Source organism: Epinephelus moara, chromosome 13 (genome assembly GCF_006386435.1).
Source record: "Epinephelus moara isolate mb chromosome 13, YSFRI_EMoa_1.0, whole genome shotgun sequence".
Classification (NCBI taxonomy): domain Eukaryota; kingdom Metazoa; phylum Chordata; class Actinopteri; order Perciformes; family Serranidae; genus Epinephelus; species Epinephelus moara.
Genome location: NC_065518.1, coordinates 6,876,774 through 6,904,218, shown reverse-complemented (window position 1 = coordinate 6,904,218; position 27,445 = coordinate 6,876,774). Strand labels below are relative to the sequence as shown.

The 27,445-nt window shown below is 39.0% G+C and overlaps 3 protein-coding genes across 3 annotated transcripts; 1 reads left to right on the top strand and 2 right to left on the bottom strand.

Annotated features, from left to right (window-relative positions):
- Positions 1-601: 601 nt before the first annotated feature.
- g6pc1a.2 (glucose-6-phosphatase catalytic subunit 1a, tandem duplicate 2) lies at positions 602-4,981 on the bottom strand. The gene is made up of 5 exons (XM_050060975.1): positions 4,657-4,981; positions 4,454-4,563; positions 2,416-2,536; positions 2,044-2,159; positions 602-1,529 (listed from the first exon to the last, which is right to left on the bottom strand). The coding sequence occupies exons 1-5, from the start codon at positions 4,884-4,886 to the stop codon at positions 1,027-1,029; spliced, it is 1,080 nt and encodes a 359-aa protein (XP_049916932.1). The 5' UTR covers positions 4,887-4,981; the 3' UTR covers positions 602-1,026.
- Positions 4,982-7,709: 2,728 nt separating this feature from the next.
- On the top strand, positions 7,710-13,698 carry g6pc1a.1 (glucose-6-phosphatase catalytic subunit 1a, tandem duplicate 1). Its single transcript, XM_050060977.1, has 5 exons — positions 7,710-8,257; positions 8,343-8,452; positions 10,729-10,834; positions 10,955-11,070; positions 11,211-13,698. The coding sequence occupies exons 1-5, from the start codon at positions 8,040-8,042 to the stop codon at positions 11,717-11,719; spliced, it is 1,059 nt and encodes a 352-aa protein (XP_049916934.1). The 5' UTR covers positions 7,710-8,039; the 3' UTR covers positions 11,720-13,698.
- A 6,308-nt stretch (positions 13,699-20,006) lies between these two features.
- Positions 20,007-26,696, bottom strand: psme3 (proteasome activator subunit 3). Its single transcript, XM_050060984.1, has 10 exons — positions 26,536-26,696; positions 24,419-24,451; positions 24,278-24,340; positions 23,702-23,806; positions 23,528-23,576; positions 23,253-23,371; positions 21,495-21,631; positions 21,253-21,307; positions 20,506-20,592; positions 20,007-20,401 (listed from the first exon to the last, which is right to left on the bottom strand). Exons 1-10 carry the CDS (start codon positions 26,575-26,577, stop codon positions 20,321-20,323), a joined length of 771 nt encoding a protein of 256 aa, XP_049916941.1. The 5' UTR covers positions 26,578-26,696; the 3' UTR covers positions 20,007-20,320.
- Between the last annotated feature and the right edge of the window lie 749 nt (positions 26,697-27,445).

Sequence of the window (27,445 nt, the reverse complement as noted above, 5' to 3'; positions counted from 1 at the left end):
TTAGCACAAGCCTATGGCATTTTACATTGTATAAATTAGCCAAGCAACTAGTGATCTTTCCCTCTTCTCATATGAAGCCAGGGACAACAGCAACATTTAACAAAGGTAACGGCACACAATTTGGCTCCATTACAACTCACAAGGTTCACTGACAAAACAACTGTCTTATACTAAACACGTTTTCCAAACAAATACAACATGCTAACGTTATTAGCACAAGCCTATGGCATTTTTAAAAAAAAAAAAAATAATTAATTTAATTTAAAATTTAATTTTACATTGTATAAATTAGCCTAGTGACTAGCGGAGATTTCCTCTGCTCATATGAAGCCAGGATAAATCACACACAAGACTTAAAATGCTATTTTTGTGGAGGCTTTTCAGTGTAAAATGCCATAGGCTTGTGCTAATAACGTTAGCATGTTGTATTTGTGGGGAAAATGTGTCCAGATAAAGACAAGTGTTTGTCTGTGAATGCTGTGAGTTATAGTGAAGCTGATTTGTGTACTTGTGTTTGAAATTGTCTCTATTAAGCCATGTTTAATGTGTGTTTAATGTGTGATTGCATGATGCAGTAAAATATGAACAGAGACATTTAACACATTTTCAAGATATTTTTTATTAAAAATATTCAAAACAGTTTAAAAATACTTTCTATAACATTTAAAATACATTACTGATACAGTTGAAATATCATATGAAAGCTGGTGTTGTCTTTAAAATGAGGTTTAACAGCAGCTGCAGCTCGTCTGTTCATCGTTTGTCCTCCAAGACTCTGAAACTATTGTAATGATCGTGTTTGTTAAATTCAGAATTGCTCTTTGTAAGTGCCGCTGCACATCGTGGATAGTGCTTTCACTTAGTGTCACGCAGAGTTCAGTGTCCAAATCACACCGTGAGTATTTCCCTTTGATCTTTTCCTGAGGATCAGTTGGACGTATGAATCAATAAGCACCTGAGGAAAGTTTATTTTAAAGTTCTGGAGGAGACTCCATTTCATCAGTCTGTATAATCTGAGGTCACTGCTCACACTGCCTTTTTGTTCTGCACGCTCAGAGCACTGTTCACACAGTACGGGATGATGCTGACAGTGACCAGAGGCACGGTGGCGCTCTTGCAGAAGGACAGCAGGTAGTAGAGGGCCACAGTGTGCGTGGGAGGCTTGAAGGAGTCAAACAGGTGCAGCAGGAACAGAGAGCTGATGACGCAGCCGACTTTGACCAGCGTGTTGCTGCTCTTCTTGGTCTCAGTATAGAGGGGCGAGTGCAGGCCCAGGCCCAGGCCGAACAGGGTGCCCATGTTACGCAGGAGGCTGGCGAAGGGCGTGCTGTCCAGGTGGACCCACTCAGGCCTGTCGCACCACCTCTGGGCTTTCTCCAGGGTCCACAGCAGGTCCACACCCACAGCTTTGAGGAGGACGTAGAAGCCCACAGCGAAGGAGGTCAAGAAGAGAGTGGTGTAGAAGTATTTCTTCATGCTGGCGTTGTAGATCCACTGAGTCCTGTTGAAGGCTTCGGCCACGATCATACCTGGAAATATCCAGTGAAATGTCCAGGTCAGTATGATGTGTTAACAGTGAACATAACAGCACACTCCATAGTACCTCCAGTCGCACACCAGAGTTGAAATAAAGCTCCTTTAATGTCACAAAATTTGACTGGATCATTCCTCTCATCTTCAAGAGCATATAAAATTTTTTTGAGATGTTTTCACCCGACAGGATTTTTTGCATAAATTTTCATTTTACGAAAACTTGTTAGAGGACTTTATGATGCACAAAAAATCCCTAACAAATGATTTCAGTTTGGGGGTGCAACTGGGCTTGGGCGTGGCACGTCAGCTCTATAGCGCCCCCAACCTTCTTTTTGCATCTGAATGAATTATGACGCCCTTCCTGTCCTCAAAACTCACAAATCCTGCAATTTTTCTCTAGTCTGTTTTCACGTTTTTTTGTCTATGCACCAAAACAGAAGCAAGTTCTTCATATGTGAAAAACAACTTGGCAATAAACATGGTTTTATTCTTCTAATTCTTCGTACTGACCTGAAATGACACCAGCAACGACCTGATGGGGGAAGTGGGCGGCGATGAAGACCCTGGAGAGACACACGCACACCTGGACTCCGCAAAACAGCGTCCATAAGGCAGCCTTCAGATACCTGTAAAAACAAAAAAAGATAATTTTATTTCAAAGAAGGCAGCACAACAAATCAACCTTATATAACAATATAACAACACAGTTCTTCTCTGCTGGTCATGAGAACCTCAGCCGCCTGGACGTCAAAACAACTCGTGTATAATCTTCAGCAGTCAATGATCAACCACAGAGCAGAGAGCAGATAGTGTGTCCGTGATGATAAGCTCAGGGTGGGAGAAAATGGAAAACAACTCAGACCACTAAGATTTGAGACTCACCAGTCCTTGTTGGTGGATTTCTTGCTCCCAAACTTCTTCTTGCTGGTCGCGATGGCGAGGATGGAGGTCACCAGGGTGTAGTAGACACCTGCGGCGCCCATGGCGTGGCCTGAGGGGCTGCCTGGATGACACAGACACAGAGGGTGGATAATATCAGCAGCTGATTCACTCAAATAGAACAATGACTGCAATGTGGAACAGCCTATTTTAATGTTACCACAGTTACAGACAGAGGTGGAAAGTAACTGAGTACATTTACTCGAGTACTGTGCAAGATGGTGGCTGCTCAGCTCTCTCCCTCAGAGACAGCAACTACAGACATGACTTATAAACAAATATTTAACATCTATTAATGAATGAATTAACATTTACCTGTAAATGTGTAAATTGAATATGTCCTTTTTATTTTATTTTATTTTTAAAGTCATACCTACAAAAGTTTTTATATACTGCTTATATTAATTTATTTTATTTTATTCTTATTTTTTTAAAATACTTTATATTGTCATATAATTTCATGTATCTTACTCATTACGAAGCTCATGTACCGATGACATTTCCTCCTTTTTTTAAAGTGAGAAATTATGTAAATAGGTGTGTCACTCAGTGATACATATAATAATAAACTATTGATATGCAATGATAAAAATAAATAAATAACAACAGTTACGGTACAGGTTTGAATTTTAAAGTATGCTATCGTAATTTTGGTGTCATAGAAAAATATCTTTGATTCCATTTGTCTGCTATATTTCATGGCTCATAATATCCCAGTTTTCCTTCTTTCAGTATTTCAAAAATTAAGAATTAAAAAGAATAATAAAAGAATTTAAAAAAGAAAAGAGAAAAAAATTAACAAAAAAAAGTACCCACACCCGCTCAAAAAAATAAAATAACATAAAATAAAAATAATTTAACTACGGAGGGAAGCCTTGCGAAATTTCGTTACCTGAGTTTCATGGCAACAAAGATCATTCATTCATTCATTGTATTTTACTTCAGTTTTCATATTTAATGGAGGGAATATTGTTCTATTTACATTTATTTGCTATAGTTACAAGGTACTTTTCAAATGAAGATTTTACATTTAAAAACATATAATAAGTTTATACAATGTGATATAAAACATCATAAAAATATGTCATGTCTATATATCTACAGTACGAATTGTTCTACCAAGTGATTATTTCCCCTTTAAACCTCTAAAATGGCCCAAAGAGGTAAAATTATTATTAGTATGTCGCAAAAAGTGCAGATTTAATTGTAAATAAATTGTTTTCACTTCTTTCCAAACGACCTAACTGTGTGTGAAGTAGTTAAAACTGTAACATATGATAATTTATCAGCTACAGAAGCTACTTAAAATACACTTTGTTGTTAATACTGATGTATACATTTGAATGCAGAACTTTTTCTTGTAATGGAGTGGTTTTACTTTGCGGTTTTGGCACTTTTACTTGTGGTTTGAGTATTTCTTCCACCACTGATTAAAGACAAAACCTGTGCTTTACAAGCAGAGAAAAGCTGGTAATGGCCCTGAATCCCAGAAGCTTCAGGTTCACTGTGTGGTAACTGGTTTCACTAAATAACAACATTAACGGACAGCTTAAAGGCCTTAAGATGGGTCCTAATATATAACCAGATCCATTGGTGTAGATTTTAGGGGGGAGCCGGGGACACGTCCTTCTCACTATGTACAGAGGATTTAATTGAAGGGACATAATTAAAGATGTTTACACCCTAAATTGACACTTGAAAAGTCACCATAATGCAGGAAAGTTAGTGTGACATCCCAAAATATTCTGGTGGAGGACGCATGTGTATCCCTGCCAATGTTGCAACAAAATCTACCCCTTTTAACCAGATCTTGAGGCCCCGTGTGTCAAAACCTGCAGCCCACAAAGCTAAATTTACTTGTGTTTACTCAAACTGCCACAAAGCAAAGCTGCAGCTGTGTTCCAGGAGAGTCAGAGGAAAGGGTGGGTTAACAGGAGCCCTGCAGCAGAAACATGAATGTATGTATAGTGTGGTTTCTCACCTGGCCCAGTCTCACAGGTCATGGGGTACTGCTCAATGTGAGGACGGACTGTGTTTGCATAATAAGGCGTCTCATGGACCCACCAGTACGGCCGCTCCCCAAACAGAATCCTGAAGGAGACGAAAGAAACATGCACTCCATTATAGTCAATAAAAAAAACATTTAAAGGACATTTAAAGAGTTAAAGGATTTACTGGACTCACCATTTGAACACCAGGTTGAGCCAGTCTCCGATCACAGCCACCCAGATGAGCTTGATGCCCACTGAGGAGCGCAGGTGAAACCACAGCGGGAAGAAGATGAAGAAGGTGTTCCTGAGGTCAGCTGCCCAGGAGACCCAGAGAAACAAACCCTGGGCGTCCTGATAGTTGGTCTGCAGGTAGCGGGTGGTGCTCACCCCAAAACCCTGCAAGGTGTCCATTATAGCATTCATCTTTGCCTCAGAGGAGGGAGAGAAGGAGGGAGAGAAATCTCAGTCTGCTGCTGTGTGACAAAAAAAACCCAGACTGCTGCTATCAGTCACTCAGCTGGTTGGTTTTATACCAGAGGGACCCACTACCCAAACGCATGCTCACACTGATCTTTGGACCTTGCACATGTGTAATAAAACACAGGGAGTCAGGAGAGTTTGGGAGGTTTGTCACACAAACAAGCTGAAAAGATACAAAAGACGTCAATTGTTATCTTTGTCGCTGAACTGCTGTACTGTACGGAGACAGAGAGAGGAAGTCAGTTGACCAATAACTGGATTTCACAATTATGACCTAAATGTTATCGATCACAAACAAACCAAGCAGTTTGCAGAATGATGTGCTGTTAATCAGGGCTGTAGCCATGGAGTCAGCACGGGGAGGGGGGCAATGGACGGGAGTCTGAGGGTCATAAGTCAAAGAAAAACTAATTTCCTATTATATAATTTATCATAAGCAAGTACATCTATACAGCATACTATACCAATACAGTGTGTATCTCAGCCAAAAAGTTGCACTTGAACACACCGCAGCCAACTGGACCTATATTCTGCGCATGTGTGAGAGAAAATAATAGGGGGGGGGGTAATTTTGGGTTAAATTTTAAAATCCCAACTTTCAGCATGAAAATCCATTATTTGAACCTGTAATGCATTTTTATCCTATCCATGACCCTTCAAGTGGACCCTTCAAAATGTCCACCTGTCATTTAGCCATTTGTTATTGTTGCTGGGATAAAAATGCATTACAGGGTCATTTTCATGCTGAAAGTTGGGATTTTTAAATTTCACCCAGAATGACACCCCCATGCAAAAAATCACCCCCTGTGACCTTTTAATTTGTCTGTGAGGGAGTTTTGAATTTTGGAAATGGACAAAAATGTCTAGGGGTAACAAAGGGGAAAGACCGCCAGGATCGATTCAAGATGCTAGCAAGCCAGTTTGCACATTAACAACTCAACCAGGTGCTATAAAGAACAACGCATGTTTACTGTGTGATAGTGCAACACATTCTCACTCCGACCTCGTCACATATTGACGTTTGGTCATGGACTTTCCACGTCCACATACGATGAGAGGTACCCTGGGTGTGTTGGTTGTTGACATTCTGGGACGCCGTGTAAAGTTCTGCCTGTTACATGCATTGTCTGTTTCAAAATACACTTCTGTTTTCACAGGAAATTTACTGTTTGCATACAGTCTCTTTCAAAATAAAGGAAATTTACTGTTTGCATACAGTCTCTTTCAAAATAAACGCACTATGTCGGTACAACACCGTGAATTGACTTTTCTTTCCTCCAACAACTAAAGCATATGCTAAGGTTTAGGAAAAGAGAACCGGGTTTGGCTTCAGAATCGTACAGGACACAAACACCCCTCTCCCGGGTAAAAGTCGATGTTATTTGGACTCATCCACCACCCCTCCTGCCTGGACCCAAACAGACTTTCGCCGCCTTAACTTTAATTTTAGTCCCACCATGTTTCCCCCTTACACCACTGAGCACACTTAAATTATAACAGTGTCCGGCTGCGTATCATGCCAACGTTGAAGGATGTTTTTTTTCATTAGTGTCTGGCGCCACATGTCACTGCAAGCCCTGGATTTTGATGACTTTGGAGTGAGACCGGGCTCGCTAGCAAACAGTAACACAAACAATTACAAAGTGTTCTTGCTAAAGAGCTCAGTGGCTAAAAAAATAATCCATCTTTATATAACAAGTTTTTATTTTGATCTCATTACCTCTTGACTTTAGTCTTTTGTTTACTTTCCTCACTTCTGTGTCTCCTCTCGGTCGCTGAGCTGAACTGTCAGTCAGTGTGATTTCACTCACCTACGGGCTTCCACTGTCTCAGACTCTGATTCAGCATGCTGAGTTGGCCAAAAAGTGCTGACAAATGCAGACGGTGCGGGAAACACCACAAAAACTAGGGCAACAGACATTCTTCAATGGACCAACAATGACCAACAGCTGACCATCGAATTGGTGTGTCTGGGCCTTGCTCTGACCTGAGGTGGGGAGTTCGAACCCTGGAGTGGGGTAACACTTCTGTGCTGAGTTTGCATGCTCCCCCCGTGTCATCGTGGGTTTTCTCTGGCTACTCCAGCTTCCTCCCACAGTCCAAAGACATGCAGGTTAACTGGTGACTCTAAATTGTCCGTAGGTGTGAATGTGAGTGTGAATGGTTGTCTGTCTCTATGTGTCAGCCCTGTGATAGTCTGGTGACCTGTCCAGGGTGAACCCTGCCTCTCGCCCAATGTTGGCTGGGATAGGCTCCAAAGTTTAAGACTTGGGACTTGTCATTCTTGAGGTGGGACTTGACTTGGGATGTGTCCTCCTCAGGAAATATTAAAATTACTGCCTTGCTTTTAATTAAGCTGCAACATTTATTTATTTTTTTAAATATCAGATGTGTCCTCGTTCTTCCAGTCGTCCCTCTTTCCTCATCATGCAGTCAGTGAGTAATAATTTGTCAGTTACGTAATTGTGTTTTTTGATGATTTGGTGGAAGCATCTCACTGGTGGAGCGAGCAATTTGTGGGTTACATAAGATGATCAATGATTAAATGATTGGACTGAAGCTGAGAAGATAGTGATAAAACAGAAGCAGCAGATTGGCAGGTTGTAGGTCGTGCACAGGCTGCTGCTCTGTCAGGACAAACAGGGACGTCCCCATAGATGAGCTCATAATTGATCTCAAATTGTGATAAGAATTTCTCACACTGGGGTCCCAACCCTGAGTAGGAAGAAAATAGTGACGCACTCTGCACTATCCCTGGCACACAGACGATTAACTGTGAGCCAAGATCAATGGATTTCACAAGCTTGAGCTCAGAACAGGAGCTTCCTAAAAAATTCTTAGTAATCTGTGATCCGTCAGAGGGGTGGCAGGTGATCTCTGTAGCACAGAGGCGCCTCAAGGGGTGTAAAGGTTAAGGAACCTGTCTGCACTGTCCCAAAGGCAAACAAACTTGCTAGCCTTGAGTAAAGTCCGATGGGGGTCACAAAGAGGCAGGACAGAGGGGGCTGTCCGGCCTGGGAGAGCTTGGCTGCAATCTAACTGACAAAAACAAGACCCAGATTCAGTGCATCACCCTCAGGAGGAGGTTGTGATATCATGGATCTTCTCCACAGTTGGGGGATCGAGCTGGCAGTTCATCTGCAGACCACATACAGCAGGTATGAGGGTTTGTTTAGCCTGGCGTCCTCAGTGGCCGACCTGCACACGGCATTCTTCTGCTTCTTCCCGATCTGGTTCCACCTGCGGAGGGACACTGCGCTCAGGCTCATCTGGGTGGCCGTCCTTGGAGACTGGCTCAACTTGGTCCTGAAATGGTAACAATGGTTTAAATGTAATGTTGATCTAAACACATACAGAGAGAAGAGTTGTATTTTGAGTTTCTTGGTGTTTCTGTGGCAGGGTTCTGTTTGGGGAGAGGCCGTACTGGTGGGTCCATGAGACCCGGTTTTATGGAGCAGGACAGGCCCCTTCTCTGCAGCAGTTTCCCATCACATGTGAAACTGGACCAGGTACAGTTCAGACCTGCAGTGGGTCACACAAGGATTCCTGAAGAATTGATTGATCTATTTATTGATTTATCTTCAGCCTGGTTAATACTAGGGCTGCACGATATGACGATAATATGCGATAACGTTGAGTATCGTGATAGGGATGTTACTTAAGATAAATAAAAAGATGTTAAGGTGTTGATTTTTGAAATTGGTCCAGTGTTTCGCGAGATGTCTGTAGCCAGTGGCCATTAAACACACTGCAATGCATTTACTCATGTACGCATGTTCGCACCGTCAATTTACGTCCAATAAAAGTTTCTGTTTTTGCCAATTAGGGCTCAGATTGTTGTGGCCTGGGTTGCAGCCTGTTTCCCAGCTGCTGGATGCAGTGATGTTATTCAATACTAGCCAAATTCAAAAATTGTTATTCCCATTCGTCACTTAGACACAAATATGGGAAAATAGGGTCCAGGTTAAAAAATTCCAAAGTGTGCTCAGTTATGCCTTTCTTCTGCTTTTAGATTACTGCACAAATACGACAAATTTGCTTGTTGAATTTCAAAATATGAAAGGAAATTATTTCCCAAATTATTTTACAGTCTAGTTTCCTAATGATACTCTCTTTCAATTGACTCAAAAAAATCCTTGACCGCAATATCAGTCTTTCTCAATGTCTTTTTTTTTTTTTTTTTTTTCCCGCACATGTTGGCATCGTGATGACAATAAAAAAGTACCCTAGTATGGTAAGGCAATTCCTAGGTACATGATCACCAGATGATATCTACAGTGTTTGGCAAGTGCTCGAATCTTTCTTTGAATGAATATGATCTCAGATAACTACGTCATAAACTCCAGTACCTTTGGCCTTTTGTGGTGTTTCTTATCTATTAATTTGTTTAAAGGCATTTCAGAATGGATTGCACAATATCTCCTTCTGTGATGTTGTATTTGCTCCAGTTTTCTTCTCTGTGTACATATATACAGTGGTGGGATGTATCTTAGTACATTTACTCAAATACTTAAGATCAGATCTGGGGTATTTGTATTTTACTTTTTTCTGACCATGTAATATTTTATTAGTAAAGGGTCTCAATATTTCATCCACCGCTGCATATACAGTATGTTTTTGCTTTGTCTAACATATAAAGAGTATATTCGGGGACAGCTGTAGCTCAGGAGGTAGAGCAGGTCATCATCCACTAATTGGCGACATAGATCAATGGTTCGATCCCAGGATCCTCCAGTCTGGGTGTAACCTTGGGCGCAACACAGAACCCCAGATTGTGTACAATGCTGTGCAAGTGAATGTCTATGCTGAGTAGCAGGTGGCATCTTGTATGGTAGCCTAGGGAACCAGTGTATCAATGGGTGATTGTGACATGCAGGCAATCCATCCATTTTCATCTGCTTATCTGGGGCCGGGTCGCGGGGGCAGCAGGCCAAGCAAAGCGCCCCAGACGTCCCTCTCCCCAGCAACGTTTTCCAGCTCTTCCTGGGACCCTGAGGTGTTACCAAACCAGATGAGATATCAAATCCCTCCAGTGTGTTCTGGGTCTGCCCCAGGGCCTCCTACCAGTGGGACGTGCCTGGGACACCTCTCATGGGAGGCGTCCAGGAGGATCCTGATCAGAAGTCTGAACCACTTCAACCTATTCCTTTCAGCACAAAGGAACAGCGGCTCTACTCCGAGCTTCCTCCGGATGTCCGAGCTCCCTACACTGTCTCTACGTCTGAGCCCAGCCGCCCCACGGAGGAAACTCATTTCGGCCACTTGTATTGACCTCATTCTTTTGGTCACTACCCAGAGCTCAGGACCATAGGTGAGGGTTGGGACGTAGATGGACCAGTAAATCGAAAGCTTTGCCTTCCGGCTCAGCTCCCTCTTCACCACAACAATCCGGCGCATCACTGCAGACACCGCACCAAACCACCGATCCATCTCATGTTCTAATCAACCCTCACTCATGAACAAGACCCCAAGATTCTTGAAATCCCTTGCTTGAGGCAGTAACTCTCTCCCAATCAGGAAATCTATCTAAAGGATATTTGCAGATGGAATCAACGCTTATTGCAAAGATTAAATGTGATTTCAGGTTAGAATTAGGAATTTTAAGTCAAATGCTGGAAAGCTGTGCAGGGTTAAAATAGGATCATATCTTATTTAATATGGTTAAATAACTTTCGTTCTAAAATAGGATAATATAACTACAATAAATCTGCTTTGAGATTGCATCTCTGCAGATGACACTGTGGTTGATAAACCCCGAGATTAAGCCTAAATCTTCTCCATGCAGGCAGCCCTTCAGGTCATGCTATGGGTGCAGCTGGTGTCTGGTATGTCATGGTAACGGCACTACTCGGTATAGCAACAGAGAAGCGATGCCCCCCTTTACTATACAAGTGAGTCTGTGGTGATAAAACCATTCATTCCTCTAAAACCTTTAAATAAATCTGCCATCTTCAAATGTGTTTTTAATGATTCTTTAAACTCTGTGCACTCATATATTCACTCTCTATCAGATTCTTGCAGTTAAATCTGTGGATGCTAATGGGCCTGGTAGAGCTGGTGGTCTGCATGTCCAGGGTCTACATGGCTGCCCACTTTCCACACCAGGTCATCGCTGGAGCCATTACAGGTAAGTCTGCCCGATGTTTGATTTTTGTGAAGACTCATGCACATCCAATAACATGCAATAAAAGCCATTACTTACCCAAAAGCATATTCAGGAGCTCCTCTGGCCCTCTGTTTGATTGATCCCTTATGTTTCTGTGTCAGGTATACTTGTCTCTGAGGTTGTCTCGAAGCAGAAATGGATCTACAACGCCAGCATGAAGAAATACTTCTACACCACTCTCTTCTTGACCTCCTTCGCTGTTGGCTTCTATGTCCTCCTCAAAACTGTGGGTGTGGACCTGCTGTGGACCATTGAGAAAGCCCAGAAGTGGTGCGTGAAGCCGGAGTGGGTCCACTTGGACAGCACGCCCTTTGCCAGCCTCCTGCGTAACATGGGCACCCTTTTCGGCCTGGGCCTGGGCCTGCACTCGCCCCTCTACACCGAGACCAAGAAGAAGAAATCAAGCACCAGTTTCAGGCTGGGATGTGTTATTGTCTCCTTGTTCCTGCTCCAGCTGTTGGATAGATGGACTTTTCCCTCTGAATATCTTATGACTTTCTATTTCCTATCTTTTGGTAAAAGTGCAGTTGCACTTTTAATCCCAACCACTCTGGTTCCCTGGGCGCTCAGCTGGATTTGCAGGGGAACGAGAGAAGACAAGAACTTGTGATTCTGTTACAACAATTCAAAGTTACTTATTGTATTAGTTTAAATTTCTATATTTACTTGTTTCTTCTTATGTTTAATACACAAGGACATTTATAGTTTTTTGGACAATATTCCTGAAGTTATTGTGCTGGCCTGGATATCACTTCCTTTGAGGAATATGTACTGTAGTTTGACAATCTGGGAAATATTCCCTTTCTTGTCAAGATTTAGATGATAAGACTGATACCAGTTTAATGTGTGTACGCTGGATATGATGCTACAGCTAGCAGCTGGTTAGCTTAGCTTGACGGGGAAACAGCTGCCTTGGTACTGTTCAAAGATAAGAAAATCCACCCAACAGTACCTGTAAATCTCATCAATGTAAAAATAATATATATAATTTGTTTATTGAACAAGTTTAAAAATGTCAATATGTGGGTTTATGGGGGTTGTGTCAGAAGCACCTACTTCCTGCAGTCTCCATGAATTACCTTATGGGGAAACAATAAATCCTCCTTTGTACACCAAGGTTTCTCCATCCATCCATTTTCAACCTTATCCAAAGCCGGGTCTTGGGGGCAGCAGGCTGAACAAAGCACCCCAGACATCCCTCTCCCCAGCTCCTCCTGGGGGACCCCAAGGTGTTCCCAGGCCAGATGAGATATGTAATCCTTCCAGTGTGTTCTGGGTCTGCCCCGGGGCCTCCTACCAGTGGGACGTATCCAGAACACCTCTAATGGGAGGCGCCCAGGAGGACCCTGATCAGAAGTCTGAACCACTTCAACCGATCCCTTTCAACACGAAGGTGCAGCGGCTCTACTCCGAGCTCCCTCCAGTGTCTGAGCTCCTCACCCTATCTCAAAGGCTGAGCCCAGCCACCCCACGGAGGAAACTCATTTGGGCCGCTTGTATCCGTGATCTCATTCTTTTGGTCACTACCCAGAGCTCATGACCATAGGTGAGGGTTGGGCCGTAGATGGACCAGTAAATTGAAAGCTTTGCCTTCTGGCTGGGCTCTCTCTTTACCACAGTGGTCTGGCACAGTGTCTGCATCACTTTAGATGCTGCACTGAACCACCGATCCATCTCATGCTCCATTCTACCCTCACTTGTTTTAAGTCACTCGTTTCTGTTCACATTAACAAAGAAGATAGAGCATGTCAACTGGTGATCTCATTGTGTTACCTTTGGACAGAGCCAGGCTAGCTGTTTCCCCCCTGTTTTCAGTCTTTATGTTAAGCTAAGCTAAATCTCCACTGCCGTGCTAATGTTTAGACAGCTCAAATTTCCAAAGCCCCATTAGTCTAAAAATGGCCCTTTGGAATGAAAGTCCATTTCTCTGACAGACGATCCCAAAAACAAACGCCCATTGCTCCAAAGTCCAGTTTCTCTAATAATACCCAATAGCATTTGACAGTGCTGTCACATCTAAATTGTTAAGTTTGGTTGAAATGAACTCAAGTCCGTTTGTGCGGTTAGTATGGTTTGTTTGGGCTTGTGTGAAAGCTTTCAATTGAATCCTGCGGCGGACCAAACAACCAAACCGAGACCGCTCGAAAAGGTGTCTCGGTGAATCCCATTTTTCAGCTTGTTTACTACCCACATGGGCCCAACATACAAATGTTGGCGGGTTAATGGGCGTTAGAGAAATTGGCTTTGGGGTCAATGGGTAATTTTTTAGACTAACGGACTTCAGAAGTTTGGGGTGTTGGGACATGGGCAGTCCCCACAATCCCCTGGTTCAGGGACACAGAAAGTGGTATCACAACAACTGCAGGGACCAAATTATGGTTGTTTTTTGGTCTGTATTCAGCCTTCAAGGTCTTTCTGTCTGTTCAGGGCACATACAGGTCTGCAGACATTGCAGCCTCCTTTAATGTCAACCTGAGTATCAACAAGTAAACACATTTTTATACAAACGCAGCTGGCAACTCAATAAACAAAAGTTCTTTTTCAGCCGAGTAATGTAAACACGCTGAAATAAAAACTGTTTTATAACCATCTGAGTTGTGCTTATTTTAGAAGTACCTGGTTTTCTCAGAATGTCTCAGACTGATACTGATTAATTCTCTGGCAGGAACAACCATTAAATATTAACCAGAGCATGCTCTCTTCACTCGGCAGTCCCACATAGTGACACAGCCTTACACCGCAGCCATGAGCTTTCAAAAGAGACACACAGGGTCAAGGGGCAGAAAGCACTGCAGACAACACGTGTGTCCCTGAAGGCTCTCAAAGCTGTACATTGTTCAGGGTGACGTATCAAAGGATGAATGGTACTGAGATCAGCAGGATTGTAGAGATGTGATACGCCTCTGCAACTCTGCTAATGAGATTATAAACTCACCTGAAGTCATCTAAAGTCACTATTATATAAAAGGAGGATCATATCATAAAATTTTCAAAATTATGTTTTCTTTTTCTCTTAAAAAAAAATCTTTGTATGGTCTTGGACAAATTTTCATCATATTTTCCAAATGAAAACAACAGATATTCCATGGACGTCATTTTCAGCCAATGTGATGGGAAAAAAAAGATCCTGTAAGATTTTTTGAAATAATGACTTAGTATCTCAAAATAACAACATAATATCATAAAATAATGAAAAACAATCTCAAAATATTGACATACTTATTTCAAAATAGGCATAATATCTCTGATATTAAGAACGTTTCTCATTATTTTTGAAATACTCATTATTTTGAGAAAGCGTCTCATTATGTTGTGATACTGACTCATTATTTGGAGACACTTAGTCATTATTTTGTGGTAGGTTTGTCATTATTTTGCAATACAAAGTCAATTTGAGATACTTAGTCATTATTTTGAGGTACAAAGTCATTATTTTGAGATAAGTGAGTCAATATTTTGAGATAGTATGTCATTATTTTAAGACAATATGTCATTATTTTGGAGATAGAGTCAATATTTCACAATACATCAAGATTATTTCAAGATACAAAGTCATTATTTCGAAATACTAGGTCATTATGTCAAGATTAGTTTGACATTATTGTTGAAATACTGAGTAATTATTTCTAAATGGTAAGTCATCATTCTAAGATAGTTCTTTGTTTCCAAGGTACAAAGTTATTATTTCAAGATACTAGGTCATTATGTCAAGATTAGTTTGACATTATTGTTGAAATACTGAGTAATTATTTCTAAATGGTAAGTCATCATTCTAAGATAGTTCTTTGTTTCCAAGATACAAAGTCATTATTTCGAGATACTAGGTCATTATGTCAAGATTAGTTTGACATTATTGTTGAAATACTGAGTAATTATTTCTAAATGGTAAGTCATCATTCTAAGGTAGTTCTTTGTTTCCAAGGTACAAAGTTATTATTTTGAGAGAGTCGAGAGACTATGTCATTATTTCAGGATAGTTATTAAACATTTCAAGATACTATGTCATTATTTCAAGATATGTATTAAATATTCCAAGATACTATGTCATTATTTCAAGTTATGTATTAAACATTTCGATATACTATGTCATTATTTTGAGATATTTATTAAACATTTCAATATACTATGTCATTATTTTGAGATATTTATCAAACATTTCAATATACTATGTCATTATTTCAAGACATTTATTAAACATTTTAATACACTATGTCATTATTTTGAGATATTTATTAAACATTCCAAGATACTATGCCATTATTTCAAGATATGTATTAAACATTTCAATATACTATGTCATTATTTTGAGATATTTATTAAACATTTCAATATACTATGTCATTATTTTGAGATATTTATTAAACATTTCAAGATACTATGTCATTATTTCAAGTTATGTATTAAACATTTCGATATACTATGTCATTATTTTGAAATATTTATTAAACATTTCAATATACTATGTCATTATTTCAAGATGTGTATTAAACATTTTGATATACTATGTAATTATTTTGAGATATTTATTAAACATTTCAAGATACTATGTCATTATTTCAAGATGTGTATTAAACATTTCAAGATACTATGTCATTATTTCAAGATATGTATTAAACATTTCCATATACGATGTCATTATTCTGAGATATTTATTAAACATTTCAATATACTATGTCATTATTTTGAGATATTTATTAAATATTTCAACATACTATGTCATTATTTCAAGATATTTATCAAATATTTCAACATACTATGTCATTATTTTGAGATATTTATTAAATATTCCAAGATACTATGCCATTATTTCAAGGACCAAATTATTATTTCAAAATACTAAGTCATTATGTTGTGATTAGTTTGACATTATTTTTTAAATACTGATGAATAATTTTGAAATATAAAATCATCATTCCAAGACAGGATTTTTTTTCAAGGTATAAGGTCTTTATTTTGAGGCTAGTGTGTCAATATATCAAGATACTATGTCATTATTTCCGAGATACTGAGTAACCAGTGGTTTTGAAATACAAAGCCATTAACGAGATCATTTGTCATTATTTTGAGATAAGTGAGTCAATATTTCAAGATACTAAGCCATTATTCAAAGATAATTATCCAATACATTGAGATACCAAGTCATTATTTTGAGATACTAACTCATTGTTTTGAGATAATTGGTCTTTATTTTGAGATAACTATTCAATATTTCAAGATACTGAGTCATTACTTTGAGATAAGTGAGTCAATATTTCAAGATACTAAGCCATTATTCAAAGATAATTATCCAATACATTGAGATACCAAGTCATTATTTTGAGATACTAACTCATTGTTTTGAGATAATTGGTCTTTATTTTGAGATAACTATTCAGTATTTCAAGATACTGAGTCATTACTTTGAGATAAGTGAGTCAATATTTTGACATACTATGTCATTATTTTTGAGATGGAGTCAATATTTAAAAAAAAAAAAGAAAAGAAGGAGAAGTCATTATTTCAAGATACAAAGTCAATATTTTTAGATTCCAAGTCATTAATTTTGAGATACTAGATCCTTATTGCTTTAGAAAGTTTGCCATTATTTTGCAATACAAAGTCATTTTGAGATACTTAGTCATTTATTTGAGAAAGCCTCATTATAATAATTGACAGTATCTTTGTTTTTCATTACACTGGCAGAAATGGGCTTATATAAACACTGTAAACACCACAGCAGACAGGGTCAAGGAGACCCTTGGTGACATAATAGTCGTGGCCGTTTGACATTTCCCATGTGCAGGTCTCCTTTTTACCATCTTATCTCTGACGCCCCTCTTTACTGTTTTCCGGTGCTTATGTCATAAGGTCATATCAACAGGGCGCTATACGGGCAGACTGCATTATGGGAGAGTACAACAGACAGAGAGGGGAGGGAGGGGGGGAGGAGGACGCACAACAACTGTGTCAGGGCCATTGAGCAACACCATGCTGTTTACATCAGTTTATATTTAACAGCTCAGATTGGTTGTTATTCTCAGTTAGGATGTACAGATCTAATTTTATCACTCCTCCAGAAAAACAACAACAACCTCAAAGTATGTAAGGTGCACATGGAGTTTCCCAACTTGACTTTATTCAGGCGGTTCACCCAGATACATTTGACCCCTGAAAAATATTTTCATGGAAACCTCTGCTGTATAAATGCACTATAATCATGTTTAGTTTGCTTCATAGAGACTTATTTATGATGTCATGCTTGTATCGTTACTGCAAAGAGCTCTGTGTTCACTGCCTTGTATCTGATAAATGTTCCTCTTTAAAATCAAGATCATTTCTTTTACCTGAAAAACACTCAGAGGTGTTGTAAGTACTTCTCCCTGACCTGAGTAGTCACACAGCTTCACACTTGGCTGCACACCGCCCCAGTGCATGCCGGCGGTCACGGTGTGATGAAGCCAACAGAATCTGCAAAAAGCAAAAACCAAGTCCAGCAATAAAAATCACATTACAGTGATGTCGGGCTGTTCAGTAATGATCTGTAAAAGTTAGTGACAGGAGAAGTACTCAAATCTTTTACTTCTGTAAAGTAGCCACACTCTATTACAAGTGAACATCCTGCATCAAAAATAATGTATGAAGTATAAAGATATTAAAATACTCACCTGCCACTTTATTAGGTACACCTGTTCAACTGCTCGTTAACACAAATAGCTAATCAGCCAATCACATGGCAGCAACTCAATGCATTTAGGCATGTAGACATGGTGAAGACGATCTGCTGCAAACTGAGCATCAGAATGAGGAAGAAATGTGATTTCAGTGACTTTGAGCGTGGCATGGTTGTTGCCACGGCACTTCCCACATAAAAGTTGTGATCTATAAAAACACACATGATGGGAGAAACTTTGACCCATGCTACAAACATTTGGAAGCAGGAAGCTGGCGACCCAGATGGTGAGGTGGAAGCCTGATTGTAGAAGTTGACTAATATTTTTCGGTGCACACCATTTTTGGCTTTTGTCCATATGTACATTTTTAGTATGGATCCTACGCACTGCTTTATAAATGAGACCCCAGGAATCTCAAATTGTACTTAAGTGCAACACTTGAATAAATGGACTTAGTAAATTAAGTTTCTCGACAGTCGAGGCCTGCTGACTCATAATCTACTGGCAGTCACAGTCAACAGATTACATTTTAATCCAGATTTGCCAACAATTGAAAAATTATTTATTTATTCTTTGTGCACTAAGACATTTTGTGCAGAACTAACTGTACACATTACAAAGAACTTAATATTTAAAAAACAATCAAACATATCTGTATATCTGTGGGATTACATCAGTGTTCTCAGTATTTATTTAGTTGAGTGTCGTGTGTTTAGCCTTGTGTCATCCTCTCAGTGCAGCTGTTTCCAGATCCCACAGTGACATCTGCAGGTCAAAAGGAGACACAGCGACCCAAAGTTTTCCTCCATTCTAATCATAGGGACTGTACTGTACTGTGCTGTACTTCACTGTATTCCTGAACATAAACCTACCAGGGCTGCAACTTACAATTATTTTCATTATCAATTAATCTGCCCATTATTTTCTTGAGTACTTGTTTTGTTAATAAAGTGTCAGAAAATGGTGAAACACACCCTAAGTAATTTCCCAGAGCCCGAGGTGACGTCTATAAATGGTTTGTTTAATCTGACCAAGAGTCCAAAAATCCAAAACTATTCAGTTCATCATGAAAAGCATCACATTTTTTAAAGAAACATGAAACCAGCAAATGTTCTGCTTTTTTTGCTTAAAAAATTACTATAATATATATTTGACGATCATAATAGTTGCAAGTTGCAAGCATTTTCTGTTGATCAACTAATCGATTTATCAACAAATCTTTGCAGTTCTAGAACCTAAGTAATGTATAAATTATGCGTTAAGTTAGTGCTGGTTATCGTTTAAAAAATTATACCAGTACCGATACCAGCAACCTGTTGCACAAAACACATGACACTTGAGGCTTAATTTCTCCTTAGCCAGGGGACTGACAGTTGCACAGAATCCTGTAAAAGGTTTCTTTAGTTACGTAAAAACATTAACTAACTTTCTGTGTTCAAAGAGATTTTATAGATTTTCCATGGAGATTGTTTGTACTTGCTTTGGTTGCTAAGGTCTTCTGTGCAACGGTCTAGAGATTCCTTAAGTATAAGACCAAGACAAACAGAAAGCTATAAATACTTAAGTGAACATTTTAGGGAAGCCTTAAGAGAAGACTTAAGTGTTTTGTGCAACTGATTTGATTTTGAGGGAACCTTAACTAGGACTTTAAGGGAAATCTTAACTTAAGGAGTTTTCTGCACTCAGCCCCAGGACCCTTTAAGTGACATCGACACCAGTGGAGTATTTCATTTGATACCTTTTTTGGTTTGTTTTTTGAACGTCATTCGACATTCATTTTGTGAATGGAAACATTCAGTTGGGTAAAATTCCATCGGACTACTAAGGGAGTTTAGCACCGACACCCGAACACTAATAAAAATGCATAAAAAATTACCTGATATTAAATAGGGAATTTTTGTAGACACACAAATGCAAAAAATAATTAGCAAAAAATGTTTTATTCAATAGAATCAATGCCTCGACATTAGGGATGCTTTAGTGACTTGTGAATTTTCACTTAACACTATTAAGCCTGTGGACCTAAAACCTGCTCAGTATTCCTACGTTACGATTATATCATGTAATTTATAACATTCCGAGAGACAAAACAAAATAGCTTTGGAGTTGCACGTCCCTCTGAACAACAATCCTCCAGCTGCAGCAGGAGTCTAAGACTTAAAACATTCAGTGAAGCCATGGTAACAAAACGAACCACTCTGCTCCCAGTTTTTCTAAAGAGCTATAAATGAAACAATTTGACAAAGATCAGAGGACGAAATGTTTAATTAAAATTAAAAAATACATAGCGCTTTTTGTTGTCTATGATCTATTTCCCCATTTTCCTTCAAAGGGTTTAAAACAAGAAAAATATTTTACATTTAAAACAAAAACATGTGCGATGTGTCCGTCTATGGGGGCTAATGTTTCTGTACAGGGCTGTGGTGATTGTACTGAAGGAGGTGAATGTCTAGTTGTAGTCCTGTGTGTGGACTGACGCCGGGCTACTATAGCTCAACAGGCATGGCAGAGAGACGAAGGGTGGAGATGAGGGGTGGAGACGGGGGGCGGCTGGATGAACATCAGTACAACGCATCGGTATTACTGCTTCGAGGCCTCTTGATCTTCTCAATGTTCTTCAGGATCATGTCGTGTAGCGTTACCTGCACAGGAAAATAAAGACACTTTATAATCATGTGGACGACACAGAAAAATACTTCCAATAATTAAAATAAACTTCAGTGGTTTGTGATACGAGGAAACTTACGTATTGATTTCTGAGCTCAGAAACTATGATCTTCAGACTGATGTACTCCTTCTCGTCAATCTCGGTTACTGTGCGCCGATAGTCCTCCTAATAAGAATAACGATTCCATGTCAACATTTAATCTACATAAATATATCTGCCTGCCACAGTTTCACAAAGACGGAACAACTTTTATTTATTTCACTACTTTGTGGCCTAAAATAACCAAATTAAAGATTTTCTTTGTGATAAAGCAACATGCAAAAACTTCAATATGCTGCCGTTGACAGTTGAGCAGCGTCTGGAATTCCATACTAACATCAACAAAGTGTTTGCTGTCATGTTGAAACACACTGGTTGTTACTGAGGCTGCCCTCTAATAGACGACCAGAAAGGTCATTAGTTGCCAAGATTTCATTGGCTGCATAGTCGCAGAAAAAACAAAACAAAAACAAACATGAAACTCTATTAGGAGCTGCGCCTTGTCAAAATAAATCAAAACCTACATGACTGGACCATGTGTGACTTTAATTTGAAATAAAAAACTAAGAGAAGCTCCAGACTGAAAATATTAAGTGAGGTGGTTTAGTGTTGTGCCCCCAGTGTTGGAAGGATGCTATGAGCTTCACTGACCACCAGATGTCACTGTTTGTTGAGTTTAAATAATGAAAACCAAATAATTTAAAATGTTGGGTAAACTTTTTTTTTTTTTATATCTCCTGTTTTCCGTCAAGATTTTCCATTCTCTTTTAGATAATATTCACTTACCACATGTGGATATTTTGCTATTTTAGAAACCAGCTTTGCCCTTGTGATGTAGTATCTAAAAGTAGAGAACAGACAAGATGTTGGGTTTAAATGTTAACGTAAAAAACAATGCAGAACCAATCTTATAAACTATACAGACACAACAAACACAGGAAACAAACTGTAGCAGCTGAGCGATCTGATGTGGCACCACGCTCGCGGCTCAGAGGTTATTATAAACGATACTTAGGACTTTAACAAACCTTGATATCTGGTCGAGGTAAGACGCTGCCTCTCCTTCGACTGTTCTCAGTTCAGCTACCGTCTCCTCCTGGATTGACACTCCGAAGTTGTTGCCATCCTCTATCCTGGGGATGAGCAGCTGAACCCACATTTTGACCTGCAGAGGAAAATAAAACTGTTGTTAGGGAAAAGGGAGAATGCAACATCTGGGATGTTATCAGTCAAGTAAAGACGTACAGAGGTCATATCTAACAGCAGACACAGTAACGGTCAGTGAAGGAGTGTTCACAGCTTTTTCACAGCGATGCTCCACATGCAGTCACATGATAAGGCCTTAAAACTTGAAGCTAGGAAACTTTGTTATACAAAGCTGTTAGAAGTCTCACATGATAAGACATACTGCAGAGTGAGTTTTGAGTGTCAGTAGCAGTTAATTTTGCTCACGACTGTCTGACACAAATTAACCAGTGACTAACCGGTTAGTGTTTAATGGGAAATAAAAAGAAGTAATATGTTAAATACAAGAGGCCTTTCCTTTTAGTCTGGTGCTCTATTGACCCAGTGAGCTTTAGCGCTGCATTTCAAAGCGCTGTCCATTTAGAGGTGGTGAAATTTAAATTTTTTTATGTTCCATATGTCTTTTATTTTCTGTTGGTTTTGCTGACGGACCGTCCAGTCTCCACTGGTAAGCTAACATTAGCCTTGGCTGCTCTGCAACACGCACCAAAGGAGTCAGGGGGAGCTAGCTAGTGGCACCACTCATTCAGTGATTACCGCTGGTAAAGGATATTGGGGGGTGATCTCAACACCTGATCTTATATCCACGTTTCCCTCACTTGTGTCTCTTTCTCGCATCTTTGCTCCGCCCCTCGTAAGACACGGGGGAGATGCGACGAGAGACGAAACACGGCAAATCAGTAACACACTGATAGTAGATGACTAAACCCTGCCCAATGCACTCTGATTCAATTCTGCCATCTAGTGGACACTTATGGGAATACAATGTATATTGAATTCTATTTCATCAGTTCCCCTTCTGCAGCTGCACCCAATACAAAACTTCTTAAGGCATCAGAAATGCACCTGTTACCAGGTCATTTTCTGTCGTCTTAACGCGTCATAGTTTTACCTGTTTAAACGAACAAATCTGACTTATTTATACAAACGTTAAAACAGACGTTTAGAGCCCGTCTGTGTTCCATAAAGAAACAATGAAGTATGCCTTTAGAGAAATGAGAAGTCTTTTCCTCTGAAGCGTAACGTGAAGCGACATCCGTTTCTGATGACGGCTGCAGCTGATTACAGGTGGATCAGCGACCAGTAGGCTTTATTAACAGCTGTAGAAACTTTTATGTGTGCAAACATGCGGGCGAATAGTCGACTAATGGCCCTAGATGACGACTATTGATTGACTAGGAAAATTCTTAGTCAGGGGCAGCTCTAGAAAACAGGAGTGAGGTTAAAAAAAGCTTTTCCTTAAAGTTAAAGAGAATCTGGTTGTGGATGATTTAACCCTGTTGAGTGAACTCTCACTGGAGACACTTTTGTTATGTTAAACGGCAACTCCATCAATGTTGTTTATTTTATAGAGCCCTGAGAGAACTACTACATGTGTGATAAAAGCGAATCCTTCTAAAATCTTTATTAGTCCTTCGCTTATTTTACATATTTACAGCTGTAACACTTCATGACAGGTTCCTGCTGCCAATCCCAATAATACATTGCTGAGACAGACTACTGATGCAGGAGCACAGTGGTTGATACAAGAGTTTACTTACTGTGTTACATTTCTCTATGAGCGTCCTGATCTCTGGTTTGACCTTTTCAATAAGATCAACGAGGTTTCCATTGCTCTTCATCATCCCACCGGGCATGACGAAGACCTTAGTGCCGGTCACTGGGTCAGAAAAGAAACAACAGAAGGTAAAATTATTACGTTTTGAACATATGAAAAAGTGCCAAGAATAATTGTGTCCAGCCAGAAAACAAAGTGTCGCAGCGAGGACTCTACTGCTTTAAATCTATTTGATCTACTTCACAGTCTTATACTCACCCATGTCCTCCCCACCTCCATCCTCCAGCTTCCTCTTTTTGGCATTTTGCTGTGAAACAGATAAAAACCAGATCAGATTTCACCTCTCACCTTTGACCTCTGCTTCACACACAGCAGCTATCATCATCATCATCATCATTCAGGATTGAATTCAGCTCTAAAATGAACTCTCACCGCTTCTAGACCGTCGTGCAGGTTTGAGAGCAGGATGGGGTCGGGCACCGTCAGGTTTATCTCGGAGTGGATCTCCTTCAGTTCAGCGATGTTGATGATTGGATCCTGAAAACCAGAATACTAGCCTTACTATTTTTCCTTCACAAATATATATAACTTAACAAGACGAGAGGTTGGGTCATGTGACAATGTACGACGTAGGCCATAAAAATTTCTCAACTGAAAACATTTATGTTGTGGTGGCTCATCCTTTAATATGTCTTAGGTCAGTGTGGGCAGTGTTACAAATCTGTGAGCAAACCTCCCACTGCGGTATAATTTTTAAAAATGATGCGAAAATGTCCTATCTTGATACTCGCGATATTTCACCTTGTTGAAATATTGACATCATACTGTTACCCATGGCAACAACAAGCATGGCTGAGCAATTGAATTTCAAAAAGTTCGCTTTCTCTTGACGTCTATCGTATAAAACCACACATTCTGTGACACAGATCTATTTATAGCACACTGCCAAGATTTAGACAAATGTAAGACTAATGAATGTGTGTTTAGTTTGATGAACATGTGACTCACCTTTAAGAAGTGATCAAGTTCCAGCAGCTTCTTTGGGAAAAAATTCGCAACTAGATCCTCTGCCTGAAAGAAATGCAAAGTTTTAGCAGCTTGAAAATGAAACGGTTTTGAAAGGGTGTGGAACGTGTTCATCATACTTACTTCTGAAGTGATACGTTCCCTGAAAGCATCAACCTGCAATAAAACAAGAGTTCAAATATCAGACTGGCTTCAACAGTCCACATGTAAAACCACTAAATTCTAACTGCCTAACTAGTGTTGTCACGATACCAAAATCTTTGTTTCGGTACTGATACCAATATGAATTTCAATACTTTTCGGGACTTTTCCTAAGGAAAAGTCCTTTTGGATACAAACCTTTAGAACAATAAACAGTAGAGGTGTAACGGTACCAAAAAATCATGGTTCGGTAAGTACCTCGGTACGGACGTCACGGTTTGGTTGCTCAAATGTTTCCCTAAGTTTGTGTTGTCTCGTGTTGTCTCCCTTTGCGAGGCAGACTTTCTCTTGTCTTTTTTCACGTGCGCCAGCTGCGAATGTTGATACAGGTGTTGTCATACACACCACTTGTGCAATCTGTGCTCCAATAGGAACAATGAAGGCGTTTGTGTGCATAAATGAATTAAATAAATTAATGAATTGAATCAATTTAAAAAGTACCGGTATTTTCCAAATGCAGTATAGTACCGTTTGGAATACTCTAGTACCACGGTACTATTTTAGTACCGGTATACCGTGCAACACTAAGCCTAACACAGTTGTAGGCTTTGGTTTTATTACAAACGAAGTAGTTATTGCTGAATAAATGAGGTACAAAAATATAATAATAAATGAAGAACGTTTCTGCAGTTCCACTCACTACATGGGGGACAGTGAACACACTTGTCTGAGCACAGGGGGAGTGATTTTGCTTTTAAGTGTCTTTTTAAGTTTGTTACACACATTTATGAGTGCACATTTATGTCATGTTAATACTGTTATTTGTTTTACCTCAGTTTCTTGTTTTTATTTTGGTTTATTTGCTTCTATTTTATCTGTTGGTATAAGTCAATCTTTACCTATTTTTTCCTGCCTGGTGTTTTTTTCCCTCCTCTTGAGGTGGTCTGGAGTTGTTAAAAATTAGATATTTGATCATCTTAAGTCATAAAAAAGCAGTACAATTACAGTGGGGCACAGCATAGAGAAACTCTAGGATTCATGACCCTACGTGTTAAATCACACTGTTACAATACGACTTCTCTTGTGCAAAAATATCACATTCAAAGTCTATTCAAATATAATTCCAGCTAACTGGCACACATGGAGGGAGAGACGGGAAGTGGGGAGAAAATGAAACGTACATGATGGTAAACAAAAAGTTGACACACACGTTACATCAGTAGCTAACTTACAGGAAATAAATTCACTGTTACGTTTCATTATGTGGACGATTACTGTAACAATTAATTTTATTATACACAACAAAATTACAACATTTCCAGGCCTGGAAAATAGGACAGTGAAATTCCACGACTATTCCAGGTTGTCCATGACTGTGGGAACCCTGTATAAAGGAGTCAAAATTACCACAACCTTAAATATCTACAGCAGTAAATGCAACTTACACATTAATGCAGCAGGAATATTAATCCAAAATCATCAGGTAGAATAGTAAGACACTGACAGGGAACACTTTACTTATTATTTAAGTAAAATTTGTTGATAATAGTAACATATTTTTACTTAAGTAAGGCTTTGAATGCAGGACTTTTACTTGTATTGGAGTATTTTTTACAGTGTTACTCCTTTTTACTGATGCTAAGCAACATATTTTAATACTCCCTCCTTTGTTACTTAGTCATCACTATGATGTCTGTGAATGTGGCTTATGTGTAAGTATAAATGTAAAAAGCTATGACATGACGCAGGTGTGACAAAGGCAGCTTGTTGAATGGCTAACTTGGTAGCTAAGGCCTTTTTGTACATGTGCTCCTCCATCAATAACTGTTATTTATCCACGCGGCGCTGTAACGTAAACTCCCCTCCACCCCTCGTGAAGCTTAACGCCACCGTGACACAGCACCTGTCGGACGGTTTGACAGGTGTATCGTAACAGGCGGGAAACAAGCCGGTTAGCCGCTGTTAGCTAGCCGCTGTTAGCCTGGCCTTATCAGTGCTCTCACATCATGCTACAAAAAAACGTGGCTAACATGCTAGCAGGCAAATGGCAACAACACGTCGCTTAACGTCAGCCGGCGTTTCAGAAACACGAAACTCACCTTGGTTTTAATTTCATTGTCCACCTTGAGGAGTGAAGACATCTTATGTGGTCAAATAGGCGAAGAACGATTGTCCCAACAGCATTAAATTCACCTGTAAACGTGTGTGTGGCTTTATTACCTGTCAGCCACACTTTGTGAGCTTTGTGATGACGTCACTGACACGCGACAGAAAGAGAGGCGGAGAGAAAAAAAACAGGAAAAGGCGATTTTTATTTTTATTTTTATTTTTATTTTTATTTAGAAACACGGCAGGTTGAACACAGTGATAACATCTTTCTGTATCTGAGTAGTAAAGATGAAATAAAATGTAATATTTAGATGAAAGTGTATAAATTGTAAATAATAAAATAAACAATATAATAAATAAATAAATAAATAAAAGGCGATTTTTAATCTATTTATTGACCACATATTTAAAGTAAAGACAGCAAAGATAAAATAGAATATAATATCTAAAATAAAATAATAACTAATAAGAAAATAAATTAAAGTGTATAAATTAAAAATAATAAAATAAATAATATGATTAAATAAATAAATACAAGGATCCTCTTAATCATTTATATTGAACAACAAATTTACAACCAAGGCAGACTGAACATAGTATCTGTATCTGAGTAGTAAATAAAAAATAAAAAATGTGATATAATATAAAATCTAAAATAAAAATGTAATAAATAAGAAAACAATTGAAAGTGTATAAAATAGAAATGACAAAATTAACAATATTATAACAAAAAACAAAACAAAAATAAAATTAAAGAAGTTTTTTTCAACCTCTTTCTTGAACAACAAATTCATAAACAAGGCAGACTTAACACAGTATTAAAATCCTTCTATATCTGAGTATCATATAATATAATACAATATAATGTAATATAATATAGTATAATATTTAAAAAAATAA